Raw genomic sequence first — 21,641 nt, forward strand, 5'->3', positions numbered from 1 at the left:
TTTCTTTTCCAGTGTCCTAGATAGAAAAGGCTTCTGAATGAGGTCATTTAACTCCTCTGTTACAGTGGAGGATAGTTCCTTATCCCAACAAGTTCTCTGGCATTTTGACAGGTTTTTTTAATGTTTGGAACAATGCAGCTCCCATTAGTTTGGAGACTGTTCTACATTCCTACAGGATTTCTGCACTAGAACACTTTTCTCAGTAATCTATCACTTTCACTTTTTCTTTAGCCTTCAAATAATTTATTCTGGCTTTTTCTAAACATTGCTTCTTGTTGTAAAACTCATGCAGAGGAAGTCAGGTTAATGTCTAAATCTGTCACTCTCCTTTGTTACAATTTACTAGAGTTTTTAAAACTTATTGGGATGGGGATTTCAGCATGTTTGAAATACGTCAAATCATTCACATCAGTATTTACAAAACCACATAATTAAGAAGTAGTTCATTAGCCTAACATTTAAAACATAAATTTATAAAGCAAACCAAGAAGAAATCACTTTGGCAACTTAGAAGACATCAACTACTTCAAAACATTGTATTATTCTTTCCTCTGTACAGGAGCCTGTAGAGAGGCCTTGTGATGCAAAAGTATTCTTGTCAAACATGTACAGGAAATCTGTTTTAAAATGTGCACATTAGATTTAGCCTTTACTAAGCTATGTCTTTAAGCTGATCAGATATCATAGTAGGATATTATTTAAAGGACTTTTTGAGATTTTGTATTGCTCTTCTTTGGAACACTTATTTGCAGGGTATAAATTAAGGGCGATTTTCTTGATATTTCACTTTGAGTATCAAATAAAAGAAGACCAAAAAAACCCATTGACCAGCACAGCTAGAACACTAAACCACTACTCAGGACTGTCTTAAAGCATGACAATTTTTGGGTAGTATTGCAAAATCAGCTAGAACATACCCATCTCTTCCCTCCAGTACTTAGAGGTTATAAAATTATAAACCTTCTAAAATTGGCGTAGTCAGCCTCTGAAGACTTTAGGATTTACTTTTTTATACATGATTAATAACAGATATGTAAGCTAATGACTTCTGTATGAACACTGCCTATACATGTTGGAGCTAGCTAAGAATAAAGAAGTTGCCATACTTAAAGAGTTGCAGAACTCATGCATGCTACTAAATTTAAAAGGAAAAAAAAAATAACACCCCTGTCCACTAAAAAACCCCAAAACTCAAAAGAAAAATTTGAGTGGTTTTAGGATAGCAGAAGTCAATTCTGATGAAACAATACAAATAAAAGTACTATTTCAAGGGGAGACAGCAAAAGGAAATGGAATTCATTACATGGAAAAAAGGAAGATATCGTCAGGAATTTGAGCAGTTTATGGCTAGCCTCCACTTAATAAACAGATGCACTTTTTGTTGGTTTTTTTTTTTGCTAGCAGAGATGAGTAAACTTAATTCACACTCTGAGAAGGCTAAAGGCTTTATGGCTGCAGCTAAGCCTCTGCTGAGAGACATGGGGGATTCCAGACAAGTCTGGACACAGGCAGTTTCTGCCGTGCAGATGCTAAAGTAATTGTAGTGGTTTTGGTGAATGCCTCTCAAGCAAAACTACCTCATTAATATGATGACAGCTGTGATGGGCTACTATAAAATAGGGGGGCTGCTTTCAAGATAAGGATGTAGAAGACTTTGTATTAAGAGCTTATTTAAAGGTGTCACTTAAGCACAAAGGAGTTGGTAGACTAAAATTGCATCAAGCAAGGGTTTGCCCAAAAATGAGGTTCTGGGACAGTCTGTTGGATTTGACACAAAGATTATCAGAGTATTGCTGGAGTCAATACTTTCTGGTTTAAATTATTGAAACCTCCCATAACACTGGTAAAATCTCACTGCTAAGATTTGTACCTCTCCTGGGGCAATTTCTTGTAACTGGTCCGTTTTTTTAAGGAGCCTTGTGGGGAAGTTCACCTTCATTTTAAGAGGGAAGTATTTTCTATTACTATGCTTTCTCTGAATTTACTGATAGCTGCTTAAAAGGAGTTCAGGGAACTTCAATATTAAATCAGAAAGCTTTGGAGTTCTTTAATAGAATTATAAAACCATAGAATCATAGAATGAGTTGGGATGGAAGTGTCCAAAGGCAGGGATCTGTCTCTGGATTTTTAGGACTTGGATGACACCTCTTTTCTAGATCCTTATCATGGTTTGTTGTCCATGTTACACATCAGTCAGGTCTTCAGAGTGCAGTTATAGTGAGTGAAAGGGATAGAACCTTTCTAAGAGGAGAGGGGCTGTACACAAGTTCATTAGCTGCAGTTGTTTTCATCATTTGTATAACCTAAAAAATGGAAGGTGGTATGGGAATGGCATTTTCTTTTTCATTTTTTTTTCCTTGAACCTTCTATCTTGCTACTCTTCAAAGGTACAGCAAGTTTTTGTTTAGGAAGTGTGAATTACAGGAGAACTCTGACTCTGTTTTAGAACACAAGTTGTTCCACACAGGGCTTAAACCAGCAACTGTTTCAGCTGAAATAGCTCCTGTTGGGGTCAAAGGAAGATAGCAAACATTTTCAACAAGAGGAACATAAAGTTTGTTTAATGTAAAGATTACTGTAAGTAGCACAGAAGCTAGTGAAATTATTTTAATTTTCTGTAAGGTGCACTTACAACATATTAAGTTTTGAATAGCAAGTTGATTTTCATCTGAAGTGATTGTCAGTTTTTACTTCCCAGCATTTAAAAGTTTTGTTTTCTTTCACTGAAAATGTTAAGTCATAGCGTGTTGATGGACACTTGTTTATTCAAATACACAGCTGTGCTGTCTAGCAAATTTGTAGTTTTAATTGTGTGGGTCAATGAATATAAAAAAATACTGTGGGACTGTTTCTTGCTTTGGTGTATAGACCTAGTAAGAGTCAATGAGCAAGCAGAAAAGTTAATTGGCTTTTGGTTTGAGTTTTACCACTAGCACAAAAGCATTCCACTTTGGCTAATTCACTGCCTTGTGACAAAGAATGATATAACCCACTGCTCAGATGTGTTATTTCAGGTCCTTCCTACTCATCAGACTAGAGTCAACTGTGATAGTAATAAATTGCTGATTTAAAAAATAAATTTAAAAAATAGTATTGCTGTTAAAAGTCAACCTTTTTATTTGTCTCTGCTTTAGATTCACAAACTGTCTGTGTCATGCCTTAGGTTTCACTGGTGATTTCATTATGTGTGTTGTTCTCATTTGCATATTTGTCATATTAGGTTAAAACCTTGATTGTTTGTTTAAATGAATCAAAGCAAGCCTCTAAGTCCTAATTTGCAGGAAGGATGCTTTTCATCAAACTTGCAGCTTCTCATAGGGGCATTGCTCATAAAATTGGAATTCTGCAGTCAACACAGGCCTTAAAATACTGCAAAATAAAGCTGAAATGCATTGTCAAATATAATAAGACTTTAAATGACTATGACTGAAAGTAATATGAAGATTTAATTACTCATGTCCACATGTTCTTGTTTTCCCCTAGGTGGCATTGGCAGGGTTGTCAATGGTGCCTTCATGGTATTGAAAGGTCATCGGTCAATTGTAAACCAAGTGAGGTTTAATCCTCACACCTACATGATCTGTTCTTCTGGTGTTGAAAAGATTATAAAGGTAAGATCAGTTACCAGAAAAAATATTCTTTTAATCTTTCAGGAAAAAATGCTTTGTTTTGCTCAGCATCATTCTGGTCCACACCCACTCTGTCTTCTCTTAGTGTTTTATAAAATGTTTTGTCTTGTTTGCTCAGGTGAGTTTGGTTACACTTCTAATGTGATCTCCTACAACTTGTGATACTTTGGTCTAAAATTTAATAAAAGTACCTCCAAAGAGATGAACCTTAGCCTAGACTGACCAGGCTGAATAATGCCTCAGAAGGCCTTCAATATCTTTTGTACGTATTTGTGCATTGAATCAATTCAACATACCTTTTCTGTGACTTCCAGAGGAAGAACTCTTAATACCCTGCACAACATTTTTCTGAATCCTTTAACAATGTACAGTACTTTTAGGAAGTTTTTACCTTTTTCTGTGGAACTGAAAGAGATAAGAAACTTTGTTGGGTTCTGAAATTTTCTTTCCTTAAGGAAAGACAGTCAATATTGTGGGAGCAAGGCAAAACCAGTTTTGTTATTTGAGGGTTGGGAAGGCAAAGGATTATGCTACACTAATGTGATTTGCATTCTGCTGCCATAGATATTTTGCTATAACTTAGGTCTACCAAGGGTGTAGAAAAAACCACAACCATTTAATTTTGAAGTAGGATAAAAAGAACTGCTGTTGATCCCAACTACTTTTTGAACGACTTCATGAAAGTCTTACCTGTATATGGCTATAAATAATGTTGTTAGAATTCTGCAAATGCTTTTGTCAGGTACAAGCTGACAGCATGAACTTGTCCTGCAGAGGAGTGTTTTAGTGATGTACAAGTTATGGACCAGAACTGACCCAAAATCCTGGGACCATGGCTCAATGCCCCGCTGCATTGCTTGTATTACAGCTAGTACCAGCATTTGGGTTCTGACTTTCAGTTCAGCTTTTTCCTTCTCTTCTCTCTTCCCCTGGTACTGCAGTCCTTTTCTCTTCATCTCTGCTGCCTGCCTGACAGGTTTGATCACAAATATATTAAATACAGGCTTTGAACAAAAGTGCATTGAACAGTCTTAGCAGCTCAGTGATTTTTCAATTTCCAAGCAGTCAAACTGCCACTGTTTAACAAGTTTTGCCAGTGACATTTCTTTTTTTTGCTTTGGGAACTTGATTCATGCAGCTTGAATTTTCCCTTTTGGATTCTAGATCTGCTGACCCTTCACCCTGTGAATCCTTCCTGCATGAGTGTGCTTGGACTGTTGGATTAGCATTGGTATAAACATCCCCCGTGTTGCTTTTGTGTACTTCTGCTAGGGTTTTGGCAGGGCATTTTTTTTGCCTAGTGATTAAAAGGTTAGTTTGATTAAGGCTGCAGTCACAGGTTGTGTAACTCTTTCAAAGACACCTCTGCTTGAGCGCTTCCTTAGAAGAGAACTCCTGTGGTGTCAATTTGTGTGCAGTGGAACTTGTGCAGCTGCTTTGAAGGAACTGAATTCCCCAGACATTTCAAGCTAGAAACAAATTAAGGGAAAGGTGTTTAATGTATTAAGTTTATTGGCCAGCCAGAACTTCTTACCCTTTTGTTGTGTGTCCTTTTGTCTCTGCTTGTAATGTGCCTTGTTTGGGGCTCGGGTTGTTCCAGTGCTCATGTCTTCATTCTGTAAAGGTGATTTCACTCTCTAAAGGTACTGCTTCAGTGCACAGCAGTTTGCAGGTGGTTTCTTCTTCATTCCAGCTACTTCTGTGGATAGGTTGGAGACTAGTAACTGCCACTAGCAGAAGGGCAAGACAGGAAAAACAGCACCAGCCATTCTGAGGGGCCATTTATTGCGTTAAAAACTGCTGGGAACACAAGTCTTTCCTTTGCATGGCTATCTTTCTTTCCCCTTTATAAGTGCTTGATGTGCTTGCTCAGAGAAATTGGGATGACAGGAGAAGGAATCATAAATAAAAATCATAGTTAAATTTTTTATGTTTTCTTATTTTATTCCTTTTTTTTTATTTGTTTTAATCACTTGCTTAAAAAGTGTCCCTCTTTTTATTATCCCTCAAGTACCTTCTAAAACCCTTTCTGGAATTAAATCACAGAAGATAACTTCACTGTGGTTGGTTGCAATTGTAGAAACCATTGTAGAGACATGATGATGTGTTAAAAATGTGGATGCAAGTAGTTGTTTGTCTGCGCTCTTAATTTTTAGAGTAGCTGGCCTAAATTTAGTACTTCAAGAAGGGAGGAACTGATAGCAGCACCATCAAGCTATTCAATAATTACATGAGCTTCTATCAACACATTTGCTATTTTAATGCTGATTGCAAATGAGATACAAATTCATCTCGGGCCTACAGAAAAGAGTAGTATTCACAAGAATGATTTTGATGTTTGTGGTGATTTTTTTTTGCTTTAGTTTTATTTTGTTGTAAAGCACCCACAAGAATACAATTCAGCAATTCAATGGTTTAGGGTTTGATTTCTGCTGGGACCAAAAATAAGACCCAACAGTCTCATTAACAGAAGATATTCGGAACCTTGACTCCAGCCAGTGTGTGGTGGACACATCAACCCAGATGAACTGTTCATTGCCCTTCATTCACTGAACTTCAGTAAAATTGTATGAAGAAGTACAGCTGCAAACTAAAATAATCATTTGCATCAAGCACTCACCAAAAGGGCTAAAGCAATATTAAACAGAAAAATACCACTTTCCCTTCAGTTAAGTGTACAAGACATTGGAATGTGCTGTCAGGAAAACAGATTGCATTGCAGAAGAAATAAATGTGGCATTCCCCCGATGTGTTGGGCTTAGAGAAGGGCCATGGGGAATTATGCAGTTAGGAGACAGTTCCAGGAAAGATAAAAATAGATTAAATACATAACAATTTTCAGAAAAAAAATTCTGATTTGTATTGAAAATGGAATATTGTGTAACAGAGCACAACTGTTGTGGGTCCCATTTGTTTAAAAATCGTGTGTCGGAAATAACAAAGTCTATTTGCACATGTTGCTATGGTGACAGATTAATGTCATTGTGACTATCTGCCTCTGCCTAATCAGATAATCTAATATAAGTGGTTTTAATTATTCTCACGCTACAGGCATAACTACTTTTTTGTTTCAAAATTTGGGGGTTTGCCACCCTGGAATACAAGTAATTCAAAGATGCTGTCAGTAGATATCTACTGAAGTAGAGAAGCAGTTTTATATTCTCATTTTCTGTTATTGTTCCTATTTTTATATCTGTACTCAGGTCATCAGTGAGTAATATTAATCTCCTTAATCTTCTGACAGAGAAAGAATTTTTTAATATATTGTTGCTTTAGAGGGTTGATTTGCCAACTTTTCTCCAGTTTGATTGCATTATTCCTCAACGTGGCATCAGTCAGAGGATGAGAAAAAGGCAAAGGCATTCCATTTACAAAGAAGCCCATTTCAGATGCCACAGAGAGCACTGGATCAGTTGATAACAGTTTAAAGACTTCCCCGTTCTGCCAAGGATAGATTCTTAGTCTGATTTTTTTTCTGTGACTCTGGCAGGCCTTCACACTCCCTCATAACAAAATATCTAAAATGCAGGGATATCATTCTCCAGAGACAACTGATCCCATACAAACAAGGTATTCATCCTGAATTCCCTTGACTTCTCTTTATTACTTACTTCTCTGTGAACAAATCTCTCTTGGAAGGGAAAGCCTCACTGGACTCTTTGTAGCTGTTTTTTTTCTATATTTTATACTGCTCTGTTTATGCTGATGCTTGCAGTGAGAGCAGGAAGATGTGGTGGTGCTAGCAAGGATGTAGAATATCTCTGTGCATGCTTTTACATACCTTTTTAGATTAATTTCATTACAAACAGACCTTTCTCAGAGAAACTTCAGAGCAGACTACCTCTCCTCCACTTATATTGGTTCATACCAGATCTAAGCATTTTCTAATTCTCTTGCTTAAAAAATAAAAAAAGCCTTTCTAAAACCTAGTGATCAGTCTAACACTGCTAAGATTATTTGAGGAAGGGGCAAGCCAGCCTGCCTGTCTAAGCAAGTAGAGTTCTATTTTTCTATTAAAAAACATGATGTATCCACAAATCAATCTCTCTCATGGATTCATTGAGATAATGCTCTTTCCTATGTTGTCTTTAGGAAGTGGAGCCTGGGAAATTGAGGATGAAGAGTGTGATTCTTTCTGTTCTCTTGAATAGTTCAAAAAGGTCAAGTTTGGTTGCTGAAATTCTGTATATAGTAGGCTTAGATTGGGTTTTGTTATCTTCATCCAAACATGATGATTGTCCTTTGGGTTATGTGTCTAGTAAGTGCAGTGCTGGAACCAAGCAACAAAGAACTGTCTTCATTCTGGTTTCAAGTGTCATATTAAAGAACTGCACTGGGAGAGAATTTGGTGAAGTATTGCAAATAATAAAAAAGCAATTAAGTACCAATAAGAAATATACCTTGATGTTGAGATCTTCCTAGAAACAGCCTGATGTAACACAACATAAAGTTCCTTTCCCTTTGCTCTGAAAGGCAGCTTGATGATTGTCTGCAGAAGTATATCTGCAGCATTTTAATTTTTGAATAGTGTTTCCTTTATCAATCTAGCCAGATCATATGTGGAAGCTCTGTTAACCATAAATTATAGAGAATGCAAAGTAAAAGCTTTCAAATTTAGGAGATTTCCAGAATAAAGTTTACTTGTTCATCTTAAATCCAGCTGTTCTGGACAAATAGTTGCAAGGTAATTTATTTCATTTTGCTTTAATTATTAAAGGTGTATGGTTTTTTGGTACACTGTTGAAAATTTCAGTGAACACAGAGTAATTGGCATTCTTGCGGGCTTTTCTTATGTTGCTTGTTGTGGTAGAATCAGGTCATGTTGCGTGTGTTAATTAGACATCTGTAAGATGAGTGCTGATTATGTCATTTATACATGCAAACACTTTTTGTTAGCAGTCTTGTCTTTTGGAACAAAACTTAATTTCTATTGGGAAAATTCTTAGATTTTTTTTCCCAAAGACTATCCCAAAAGTCCAACCTGGTATAGAGAGCTGGGATAGAATTTTTCCCCCTGAGCTTGTTAGCATGATAAAACCAAAGCATGGCTTAGATCAGGTCTTTTATAAGCAGAACATTAAGGCATTGTTGTAGATAAGATACATACTGGCTCTGCTTACAGTAAGGCATTGTTCATTCCATTAACCATTGATCCAAAATGATAGTGGTTGTCCACAGAATGTCATAATCACATTGCCCTCAAATCTGTGAGTAAATCTGAGAAGGGTGAGGATATCCAACTATTATGTTTGCTACAGATTACCAGTTTTTTAGGGATATTGGTGGAACTTCTTTTGGAGCTTTTTTTTTCCCCTTTTCCTCTCCATACCAGGAAAATTGACTGAAGGAGAGATGGACAGCATAGTCAAGACTGTTGCTGTTGATGAAATCAGTAGACTTCAAAAGTAGCTTTCAGTAAAACTCATCAACTTCACCTATTAAAATTGCTGCTGTGTCTTCAGAGGATGTTGAAAGATTTCTTTTCTTTGTAACTGTTTCCTGAAGGGAGTAGTGCAGCTCTACTTTTCACCTCCATGCATTCAACTCCCTGCCTGCTGATCAGGTGGGATTGACTACGTAGCTGGATGAAATGTTACTCTACACCACTAGCACCAGCAACTCTAGTTTCCTGGGAAACAAGTGCCTTCATTAGTGCTAAGACTGTATTGTAGGCAACAAACTATTCTTACTGCTAGTGAGTAAGCATTCCTTATTACATAAAAATAGAGCCCTGCAATTTGGGAGAAATTATCACACAATGAATTACCAAAATTATGGATAATTTGCAGTGTGAGAGCTTTTATATTCTGTATGGGTGAAGTAAATGCAGAAAAACCACATTTGTGAAGGGGAAGAAAAAGTACCACAGCTCTGTAATACTTCTAAGTATGGTACAGAGGAATAAAAATTAATAAAAACAATCTGTGACCTGCAGCTATTCTGGGTATTTGAGCTACTGTTCCATTTCAAATGCTTATAATAGTTTATGAATTCAAAGATATATGTTTGGGTTTTTTTTATTTTCTGTTACAGATCTGGAGTCCTTACAAGCAGCCTGACTGCACAGGGGACCTGGACGGTAGAATTGAGGATGATTCACGTTGCCTCTACACTCATGAAGAGTACATCAGTCTTGTGTTGAACAGTGGTAGTGGTTTGTCCCATGATTATGCCAACCAATCAGTCCAGGAAGATCCACGGATGATGGCCTTCTTTGACTCTCTGGTGCGCCGGGAGATCGAGGGCTGGAGTTCTGATTCAGACAGCGACCTCAGCGAGAGCACAATTCTGCAGCTCCATGCGGGAGTGAGCGAACGCTCCGCTTACAGCGAGTCTGAGTCCTCCACCTCTCTGCATCACTCCCCACCACACGTGGCTGAAGAGTCTGAAGAAACTGCCTATAACTTACGGGCCTTAAGATCAACTGCATCCCCCTCAGCCAGAGAAGACGTGGCTTCCCGTCAGCAGAGGCTCTCTGCACTGAGAAAGTATCAGGACAAACGTCTCCTGGCCCTTTCCAATGAGTCTGACTCTGATGACAATACCTGTGAGGCAGAACTAGATACAGACCTTTTCCCACGGCCACCATCTCCGAGTCCTGAGGAGAATGAATCCAGCAGCTCCAGCAGCAGCAGCAGTACAGAAGATGAAGAGGAGCTGAACGAAAGACGCACGTCAATGAGGCAACGCAATGCACTGAGGCGCCGACAAAAGGTGCAAAAGGAGGAAAGGACTAGCACTAACACAGAGAGTGTAACCCCTTACATAGGTGAGGACATATATGATTACCCCCAGATCAAAGTAGACGATCTTTCTTCCTCTCCAGCTTCTTCACCAGAAAGGAATTCAGCCAACAAAGAAGTTCTTAAAGAAAGGACGTCCCCTTGTTCAGACAGTGAATCGGTGGAGAGAAAGATTTACAAAGCTTACAAATGGCTCCATTATTCTTACATATCATATTCAGCTAGTAAAGATGGTGAATCCTCTAGAGGAGATGGAGAAAGTGATGAAGGGAAACCAGGAACTAGTGGAAGGCACAGTGCAACACGCTTGCTAACCAAGGAAGATGCTAGGAACTCAAGTTCAGTAGTTCCTCAGAGTTCCTCAGCTCTTTCTGAAAACCATAAGAGAGAAAATTTAAAAGAATGTGGTGAAATAGAAAATTCTAGTAATGGTCAAGCTCATGAATGTGACAATCAGTGGCGGATGGAGGGTCAAGAAAACACATCAGAAGACACGAGCAGTGGAGGTGTAGAGCATACTTTTGAGACTAAAAAGCTCAATGGTAAAGCTAACTGCAAAGGGCTAAATAGCTGTACCGAAGAACCTTGCATTCAGACCACAGGACTTGTGGAACAGAAAAATAGTCAGAACTGTCAACCAGCACCAAGCCATCATTCACTGGTCCCTCCATTCTCCGCTGTTGCCATCTGTAGCATGTCAGGTCACTGCTCCAGAAACCAGACTGATGGCAGTGAGGAGAGGAGCTTAGACCCCTCCTGTGTTAACCACAATAATGGCCACTTGCATCTTCACCCTTCGTGCTTCAACAACGGACAGAGTTTTGGAGAGCAGGAGTCTGTGACGCAAGGACTACAGGTGCACTCAAATGCTGATAATGGCAACCTTGTACAGGTGGGTGTGACCTTGCACAGAGACTGCTGCCTGTCTGAAATGGACTCCAACAGCTACAATGTGAGCACAAGAGAGGATACTGCTGACCTGCATCCTGCGGGCAGTGAGAGCACTCCATCTCTTGGAGGACTGAAAAGACACAGAGCGGAGTTGGAAGATGCAGATTCAGAGAGTTCATCCTTAGAAAAGAAGTTAAAAACATGATAAATGCAAATGTCTGTCGTAGTGTGCACTCTCTCAGAAAGAAAAGGAAAAAGAAAGTATTAAAGGCACATAGAGCTTGGGTCTGAAACATTGCGTTTGATTCTCCATTCCATTCTTCAGTGGGTCTGTTTTAGATTGCCAGTGGTTCATGCTGTATAAAAATCCAACTTGCTCCTTAATAAGACTGAGTCTAGTGTACCCATACAAGGTTCTGTTTAAAGTAAATCCTTATTAAGATGGTTGACTGAATAATTCGTGTGTGAACATGTGTCATTTGTTCAGCCAGCCAACCAGGATAACTCCTTTAAAGTCTAATTGCTCTTCTGAAGAGGAAGTTTTCCATATTGACACTACATATTGCAGGCGGAAGAATGGTGGAATTAGATCACATTGCTGGTAGGTCACACAATTAGGGTGTGTTTCTTATTGAGGAAAACAGGGAAGAAGTGTTTCTGGGCCCTTTATTCTGCTTCAGAAAGTAAAGAAATGCAACCATTAGGGAGGATATTTTCAGAACTGGATGGTATCATCAGAGATGATACTTCATAAAGCACTTCTGATACAGTTCAGTGACATTTTTTTTATGCCAACAGAAAAGCTATAGGAAATGAGCCTCTTTCCAAAATCAACTTTAGACTGTTCCCATGGTGACATTCAATTCTGTGGGCTTTTTTAAAGAAAAGAGCTGAATAACACAGTGTCATCACTATATAGAAGTATGACTGTTGGCAAGAGGCAGGTATTATGCTGTAGACCTCATTCTAACCAAGGGCTTTTAAAAATCAGGCATTGAAACATACCTTTCTATGATCTTAACACAAAGACATTCTTCTTCCTCATCATTATTATTATTAAGAATATGGTTCTGGGTGTTGGAATATATCTTGGTTCTTCCCACCCTTCCACCATCTTCTTACTTTTGGGAAGCAGTAAGCCAAACAGAAAATAGCTGAAGTATGGATAATGTAACTGATTCATGTTCACAGCAACATTTGGTAAAGTCTGAAAAATGCTTTTTTAGCAGTTTTTGCCACCCAAAACAGGTTGGGGTTGCAGATTGGGGTTGGTTTTCTACCACTGTACTGCTAATATTTGAAACTGGATATGGGTAGATGTATTCAGCAGAGTTCTGCATAAAAGGGAGAGCTTCAGAGAACCATCCCCACATGTGGGGAGCCTGGGTCTTCAAGTCTGGCAATCAGAACTTGAACAAGAGAACAGCTCTTCCTGCCAAGAACTGGAGTACTCTGTGGTGGACAGAGAAGTTTCTTGCCAGGGCACTGTTGAATGGAGTATCTGGTGAGTCATCTCAATTCTGGCATGCTGGAATTGGTGGAATTACGCTTGCTTCCCTAGCAACAAGGTAAGAGTAGTCACTGTGTGAAGGGAAAACAAACCATCTATACAGGACACAAAAACTACATCTATGTGCAACAGAAGAAGAGGCTTCTTTGGACCCCAGTCACTTTCAAAGGCTTTCAAGCCCAGTGCTGAGGATGGGTTAGTTTATTTTAAGGAATTGAAAATGTTTGCTTTCAATACAGTAGCAGTACATTGCTGTAGAGCAGTGGCCTCAGAATAATTATTTCATATCCACAACTCTCGTAGGTACCTTAGGAAAGTAGGAAAAAGCCCTGTTAAAACATGATGAAAGTGAAGGAGCACTTCACAAGAGATGCTGTGAGGGATATGTGTGGGAGGGAGAGTGAAGAACATGACCTGAAACATTGTCTTACAACTATTTTAAGTAGTCTGTCACAGGCTGTCTGCCCACACTGGGTCTGCTTTTCTAGGTGAGAAAGGCAAAGGGATGTTTGCAAACACAGGCAAAAGTGGCAATAAGAGCAAGCTCTGATACATTGTTACTTTATTGAAAAAATTGTTCTGTACTTACTATATTGTACATCCCTGCAATCAAGATCACTATAGGAGTGTTTTCATAAGTTGTACAAACATCTTACTGCAAATTCTGGGGCTTAGCAAGATCTTGGCGTTGCCAAGTCAAAACTTTATTATGTTTTAAAAGTTCTTTACATTTGAAAATTTTCTCATCCCTCACTTCTAGTGAAGGAGGATCTCTACTCTTCTTTGACATGGTTGTCTTTTCCTGGTGTCCTCCCAAATGCCTGGTGGTCTCGCTTTCTGTTTTTTTTGTTTGTTCTAAAAAGCAAAATAAAAGCTCCCAGATTTGGTGTTCCAGAATCACAGAATGGGTAAGGTTGGAAGAGACCACTGGAGGTCATCTAATCCAACCTCCCTGTTCCTGTACAGGCTCTGGGCTTAAAGGATTGCTGTAGTTTCCCCATAGACAACCTCCCATGCTGTCTGCATTCTTGTTATTTCTAGTTTCTGTCAGGCAGGAGGAGGAAGGCAAGCTGCAATCTTTGCCTTTTGTTCACAGGAAATTTCAGTGCACACAAGAACTGCAGCTTCTGAAGCAGTGCATTCACCTCCTCACATAAATAAACATTATCAGCATTAGGCAGTTCCATTATGTGGTAAAGAGCCCCAAAAAAGCAAGCCAGGAGGCAGCAGCATGTCCCTTCCAGGGAGCCAGCACTGAGAAGAGGTGCTCTGTGCAGGTTGCTTCACTCTCTAATTGATCCTGTGTATTTGCTCTCCCCCCCCACACTGGGTTGCTCATCCTGCTGTGTGCCCACAGTTTCCATCTGAGTTTTGCTGTGTACTTGCACTTGTCACTCCCTACTTCTGAGGAAAGAGTAAACTGTTGGGTGGAAAATCTTACTAATTTATCGGAAGAGATTTTACCTTCACTAATAATCTGCCATGTACTTAAACCCAAAAAGGTTGTGTAAATATTGAACTACCCTGTTAGTCACTATTTGCTTACCATGCAGCTTGTTATGGCAGGAAATTTGCAAGGCCGCCTTATACAGTTCATGTCCAGAGAACCTTACCAGTGGGGAAGAAAAACCCTCCCTTACATCTCCCCAGAACATGTTAGACAGAGAAGTACTGATTTTTAAACCAAGTTCTTTCTTATATTTCTACAAGGTCACAGACTGTATTTGCTTACTTCAGCTCTCTCTATTTAAAGCTGACTCTTCCTCTGAAGAGCAAGCAGGAGCCTTGTCTGGCCTGGGGTATTAGCTGCTTGTAGAGATGCAGGAGGATATGAGACCTATCGACCAAAGTTCATCTGAGGTTTTTCCAGCTCTCCAGTGAACATTTTACCAAAGCTGGTGAGTCTTCTCCAAGGTGAGTGGCTCAATGGAGATGACACTTAGCTGTTTAGAAGCAGCTTTCACAGACTGAGCATGAGCAGAAAGACACAGCTGCCTGGAGAAGGCAAGAGCACAGGTTTTTACCAGTTGCTTGCAGGAAATTCTGAAATCCAGCCTGTTTCAGCTGGAGTAATTAATGGGAAGGACAACTTATTTCAGAACCTTTTCTCCAAAATTTGCAGTGGATTTTTTCCTGCTAAGTTTCATAATAGAATAAGTGACTGAAACACGATCCTAATCTCTGCTTATAACCTATGTCACTTCATAGCTGGGAAGTTACTATTCCACCAACATATATAGCAGATAAATGTGGTTAGGTTCTCTTCTGAGGTCTTGTACTTGCCTGCATTGTCACATCCTTGTGGTCTCTTGCTCACTGTGGCCATCACAAGCTGATGTGGCCTGATATTACTGAAGTCTTGGGCTGCTTTCATTTGCAGTTAATTTATTTTGCTGTTTGTGGAAGAGAGCAAGACCAGACTGTTGTTATTACCCCACTGAGTTAAAATGCTCTGTATTTCATCTCTGTCTTACAGGCACTGGTACTGGCAGAGGTACCCTGTACACCAGATGCTTTCTCTCATTTTCAGCCACTCTGATTATCTGTGTGTCTTTGTCAGACCTGGGAAGCTCAGGGCTGTGCTGCAGGATCTTGAGAGTACCAGAGAAATGCAAATAGCTACAACAGCTGAATTACTATGTGCACATGCACATGGTTCTTCAGGAATTCTTCAATAAACTAATCCTAGCACATAATTTATAAAACACATCAGCACACTCCTGCAGCTGTGTCAGGAAGCACTAATTAGCCCAGCTAATGCTCTGCTCTTATGAGCAAGAACTCTGTTTCAAACATCTGAGAAAATGGCAATTCTCTAGGGGAAAAAAAAAAAGAGAAAAAAAAAAACCACCACCACCACCCCTGTCTCAGTAGAAAACCCACACCAACATCCCACTGGTTATAGGAGGCTCCAAGTTTGCCAAAGTTTTCTTCAGTGGTTGTGCTGATCAAAAGCAAAGAAATCCCAGATGTCAGTGTGCTCTGTGATCAGAGGAAATAATTTGAATTTGGTGTTTCTACTTCACCTGATTGAAGTCAAGGACTTGAACTTGGGCTTCCTACCTTTCACTTGAGCATCCAAAGCATCAGCCTACTGCATTATTCAGGATGGGGTTTGTTCCTCTTTTGTCTGAAATGCAAAGGGAAAAGGAAATAGAAACAGTTCCTTCCATAGTTCCTGAGTTCCAACACACATGCACCTGGAGCAGAGCCTTGAGCCCAGCCCTGCTGGTTTATGGTTTGGTGAGAAAATGCTGGAGGACCTTTTCTCCTTTCTCCACCTTGTGTGGTCTCTGTTCCAGAGAGCAGATGGAGATGCTGACACAGCTCTGTGTTTACCATTGTCTTGAATGTGGGAGAATGGTCCTTTCCAAAGTGGGTGGTGTGGGTATGATTTTTTAAAATATTATTATTTTGTTGCAGACACATAATACCTACCTCCTGAGCTGACTGGCCAAGTCAGTGAGCTATTTGTTCTGGGATGTGGCTGGCAAGCTCAGCTTTTCTGTCTCGGGGATATTTTCCCATTAAGTTCTAGTCCTGCCTGGTCTCACCAGCAGCTCTGGCATTGCTTTGCAGATGTAGGTTGGCACTGTTGCAGCTTTCAGAGCTGATCAGAGTTGTGCCTTTGCTGAAGCTGCTGTTTGCACTTTGGCTGCTTGGAGCTATGTGGTGCAGATGAGTAAAAATGCTCCTATAAACACCAAAAAATGCCTGTATGGGAACTTTTGAAGAGCGAGCAGGGCCATTGCAGATGGACGATGCCCCTGCCTATGTCCAGCACTTCTGTGATTGGATGGTACAGGAGTTGCAGGTTTCCAGGCGTAATGTAGTCCCAGGACTGTATTTTACTTCACAAACCACAGCTACTTATTAGCAGCATTAACAGCTCCTAGGTACCTCCAGGGCTCACCTTCTGGCCATTCCTAAATGGTCAAACCACATGATCTTTAGGAAGGTCCTATGTGTCAGTGTCCTGCTTCCAGAACAAAGGCTGAAATAAAAGTTGCTTCAAGGAAAGCCTAATGCATATTTTCAAAGAGCTTTGGCTTTAGTTCAGCATTTGAGGTTAAGTACTCATGAGATACATTTTGAACTCTTTAAAATTTGGCTGTGTGGCAGAAAAGGAAACAGCATTCAGAGCTTCAGAACCAAATTCTGTCAGGAAATAGGAAAGGAGTTGAAATGTATTTAAAAACAAACAAGCCCCTTATGCCCAATTAGATTTTGAATAGAAGTTCGTTGCCTGCTTCAAAGAGTGACTTCTAAAAGCCTGAGCAATGAGTTGACAGAATTGACTTCTCACTCTTGAGCTTGACAGCTCAGACCCACTGATCTGAAGAAGGCAGAAAGCCACGGCCAGGCCTCACATCGCTCTCCGGATGGGCCTGCCACACGTTGTTACCCAGTCAGGGTCCCTCTGCCATGGGCAGCCAGTGTGGCTGTCAGCAGCAAGGCTGCCCCAGGCTCTGCCCAGCTGATTCTGTCTTGTTTTAACAGCAGCTGTCTGGTTTAGATTCATATTGTCTGGGATGTGCTGAAGAAAACCCAAAGTGCTTTCCTCTAAGGACCTTAGTTGATGTCTGCCTTTGGATCTTGGAGGGAAGGTCTGGGGCTATGTTTCAGGATGATCTTTATGCAGCCTATTAAAATGAGGAAAATAAATGTATCCTTGCAGGAGGAACAGAGGAGTACAAGACATGAGCCTCCTCTGACTTACTCTTTCCCTTCCTGAGATTTCTACGTCTCCTCCAGGAGTCTTGAACATTTTTCTCATCTCTAGAACCTGGAGAGACTTCCAGTGTTAGGTAGCTAGAAAGCTACCCAACTTCATAGCTCTGCTTCAGTGACACTTCCAGTATATTATGGCCAGACCTGGCATTTCCTGGCTTGGAATTATATCCTTGAATTTTGGAATTATATCCTACAATTTTCTCCAAAGCATGAACAAAGTCTGTTTCCCACATATCCAAGCTTTGGAGGGAGACAAAGGAAAGATGGTCTAAGCTCCAACAGTCTTGGAATTAAAGGATGTACATGTTTAAAGCTGGTTATAAGCCCCCTATTCCCAAAGTTTCTATTACACACACCCCAACTCTGCAGTGCACTTATCTGCATGCAGGGATAACAGCAGAAGTTCTCCATCTCCTTTAATTCAGGGGCTGAGGGTGCTTCAGTCTGTCCGACAGGGCAGATCTCTAGTCTTTCCATAAATAAGCTTTTTTTAGCTCATACATGTTTCTGATGATGTGGAAGATTTATTTTTGATCTGGGAAAGTCTGTAGCAATGTTTTGAATTCCTGAATGGCTGACTGAATGATAATCTATCTGAGGAACACTGGAAGCAATTTGCAGCCTTAGATGGAGATTTTTATTTACTTACACATACTTTTAAAGTCAAAACTTTTGCAGTTCGTCATCCAACACAAGGGCTCTTCACCTTTCATCTCCCCTCTGTTTTCCAGCTTTCTCCTTCCCTCCACTAATGATCCAGATGCAAAAGGTACAAATCATTTGTGACCCATCTGCCCAACAGTTAATGAACCTGCTGGGACAGTAGACCATCTTGCTAGAGACACACAAATAGCAGACAGCAGGAAAAATGGCTCATTAATCTATGCTCTGAAGTTGAAAATCTGCAAAAACATGGGAAGGTCTCAGTCTGAGTGACACATCTTGAGGTCTCCTACAGCTAGGACTGAAATACCTTTGATGTTTCTCCAATTTTATGCTATAGTCTCCAAAGCCAGTGTTTGTTTCCAGCCCAAGGGTAAGCCTACTCTAATCTTACTCTTGCCAGATGAAAATTATTTCAGAACTTAGTCAGTGTATTGCTTAGCTGATTACATTTCTGAAGTTTAAACCAAATTAAATACTCAGCTGATCATACTATACAATTATACTGCCTAAAGGGAAGGATTTAATTTGTCTACAGCTGGGAAACAAAAAACCAACCCAAGCAAGCAAACAAAAAATCCCCAAATATTTTAAACTATAAACTCTGAGTAAAAAGGAAGCTGATGGTTGCATAAGCAGCTGAGATCTGCTAGTATGAAACTGCTGCAGAGGGGAAACCTCCAGGACAGAGGCAGGCAGTCCTGTGCTGCTATGTGAACCAGTTCAACTTCCAAAGCCCATGGAAAGCTGATGAGTTTGTACTTGTTGACTCAAAAGGAAAGCCCCAAAAGGAGCAGCAGGAGTGTTTGGTGGTAGCCAGGCTCAAAGAGGGGTGCTGTGACTCCTCCTGTCATCAGTGGCTAGTGAGGGAGCTCTTAGAATCACAGCATGGTTTGGGCTGGAAGGGACCTTAAAGATCATCTCATTCCAACCCCCTTGCCATGGCCTGGAACACCTTCCACCAGACCAGGCTGCTCAAACCCCCATCCAACCTGGCCTTGAACATTTCCCGGGATGGGACATCCACAAATTCTCTGGGCAACCTGCTCCAGTGCCTCACTACCCTCACAGTAAAGAATTTCTTCCTATTATCTAATCCCAACCTACCTTCCTTCAGTTGAAAGCCATTACCCCTTGTCCTATCACTACATACCCTTGTAAAAAAAGTCCCTCTCCACATTTCCTGTAGCCACATTTCCCTTTAGTTTCTGGAAAGCTGCAATAAGACCTCCTCAGAGACTTTTCCAGACCAAACAACCCTAACTCTGAGAGTTTCAGCCTTTCCTCATAGGAGAGGTTCTCCATGCCTCTGATCATCTTCATGGTGCTCCTCTGGACTCACTCCAGCAGGCTGAGTCCTTATGCTCAGAACCCCAGAGCTGGATGCAGCACTACAGGTGGGGTCTCACCAGAGCAGGGTTGGGGGCGAGAATCCCCTTCCTCACCCTGCTGGCCACAGTACCTGGTAACTCTTCCACAAAAGCATTGCCTCATGAAGGAGTGATTCAGTGGGAAACAAGGGGCAGGGAGTTACCAGGACTTCAGTTCTCTCCCTCAGCAATTCCACTTGTTATGTGGAATTGCATCTTTGCTTGTGATATCAGGATGTGAAGAGCCCATTTCACTACTGCTGATAGCAGCATGTAATGGAGCAGCTGTAGCTTCCTTCCATCCAGCCCTGACTTTAAATGGTTTTAGGATGTTCCCCTGGAAAGTCCAAATACGACACTGAGACAGTTGGGTACTGGTGATCTGCAAATGAACTTGGGTTCAGGGGCAGTAAATGCACTAATGAAGCAGGTATTTACAATTAGCAAACAGTGAAATAGGGAAGTTCACTGCAATAACTATGAATTAGAAATGAGGAAATATGGGGAAGCAATGAGGGAAACAAACATCCTAAGGAGGAAAAAAAAAAAAAGAAGTACAGGGCAAGTAAGAATGTTTGGTCAAATTCAGATCAGAAGGAACCTGCTGTTTTCCCAAGAGCTGAAAGTGCAGTTTGTCTGCAGTAGCACAGGATGGGCAGGACCCTGAGGTGAGCCACCCTGCCCCAAGGAAGCCAGTGAGCAGCTATGGCTCCTGTTCCTTCAAACCAACAGGAATTGACAGTTTGCACTTGGGAGTTTTCAGCTAACCACACAGAGACACCTCTGAACTGCTAATATGGGGGGGGGTGGGGGTGGTATTAACAAGACTTGCTGCTCAGGAAAGCTCTGGGGGTCTGGGAAGCAGCCATGGAAACAGGATGACCTAATTCCAGTCCCACTGGCTTGCTTTCAGTGCCAACAGAATGAAGATTTGACATGAGGCAAGTGCTAAAAGAGAAGCAAGAAAATATCATCATGGCTAATTAAATAGTACAAACTGATAGGGAATGGTGTAGGAAATGGGTTCTGTTGACTAAGCATATTTTCAAGCTCAGCTAATAAATGTAGAAATTGCAATAATACTTGGGCTACTGGAGAGGTGTTTTCAGTGTCCTAGGGCCCAAGCATTTTCTGTTAAACTACAGCAATCCACATTCAGTGCATTCATCATTAATCAATATAAAGCCCAAGCAGCAAATCATTAGTGACACTTTTAGTGGACAGCAGGGCCTCAAACAAGTATTGATACATCTATCAATGTTTTTATTAATGGCTGGACAACATGCACAAGGGTGACTATGTCCTTTGCAGCCTGTATTACAAGCAGAAAAGATAGACAGCGAGAACAACATGGCTCAGCAGCCAAGCAGCCTGTCCCAGATCAGGCCCCAGATCAGGCCCTGATAAACCTGGGCCACAGACAGAAAAGCAGGGATTTGTATGGTTGAGGGATATAAAAAAGACAAGTCAATGTTACCTTTTCCTGACACCTTTTAGAATAATTAGGTGAAACCTGACTCCAAGCAGTTTCCACCCTCTGTGTGTTTTTCATTGCTATCTGTTAATCGGTGCAGCACAAAGAGCTGGGGACTTCTCCTAGAGGGAGCAGCTTTCCCACAGCTCTGTGTCTGGGTGGCTGTGTGATGCCAACACTTCTGCAGGTGTTCACTGACACGTGAGCAGTGCAGACATTTGTCCCTGTAATCTTGTACTGGAAACTGGTCAGCCCCACTTCCTTCTGGAAGTTAATGGTGCAGTGCATAATGCTCTGCAGAGGTAAACCTGCACCTACCTGATGTACTGGAGAGGCAAGCTGAGAAGCTCCTGAAAAAGCATTTAATTTTTTTTTTTCAGATACCTACTCTGCATGCATCCTTCAGAAGCTACATTAAGCCCACATGTGCCATTCCTAAAGTACTGCATCTGACTGGTCCAGTTTCCGGCTTTCTAACTGAAGTGAAAGCCATATTTGCCTTGTGTACAAAGACAAAAGCCCCTTTCATCTCTTTGCTAAGGCAGGTTGTGATTCTCTGCAGTTTCTCTCCACTGTTCCCCTACCCCTTGTGCTGCTCAGCCCTGCTCTGCTGAGCAGGCAGCTGGA

The 21,641-nt window shown here is 40.8% G+C and overlaps 1 protein-coding gene and 1 long non-coding RNA gene across 2 annotated transcripts in view; one reads left to right on the plus strand and one right to left on the minus strand.

Moving 5' to 3' along the window:
- Positions 1-11,720, plus strand: part of DCAF5 (DDB1 and CUL4 associated factor 5) — a 67,250-nt gene extending 55,530 nt beyond the window's left edge. Inside the window, exons 8-9 of the mRNA XM_066552430.1 lie at positions 3,484-3,611; positions 9,663-11,720. Of these exons, the coding sequence (XP_066408527.1) occupies positions 3,484-3,611; positions 9,663-11,468 (1,934 nt within the window). The 3' untranslated portion in view covers positions 11,469-11,720. The remainder of the gene's footprint in view (positions 1-3,483; positions 3,612-9,662) is intronic.
- LOC136558126 (uncharacterized) overlaps positions 1-21,641 on the minus strand; it is a 37,358-nt gene that overhangs the window by 2,407 nt on the left and 13,310 nt on the right. The window contains exons 2-3 of the long non-coding RNA XR_010783836.1: positions 15,837-15,903; positions 5,164-5,328 (exon numbers count right to left, since the gene is read on the minus strand). This is a non-coding gene — a long non-coding RNA (uncharacterized lncRNA). The remainder of the gene's footprint in view (positions 1-5,163; positions 5,329-15,836; positions 15,904-21,641) is intronic.

The sequence above is a fragment of the Molothrus aeneus genome, chromosome 6 (assembly GCF_037042795.1).
Source record: "Molothrus aeneus isolate 106 chromosome 6, BPBGC_Maene_1.0, whole genome shotgun sequence".
NCBI lineage: Eukaryota > Metazoa > Chordata > Aves > Passeriformes > Icteridae > Molothrus > Molothrus aeneus.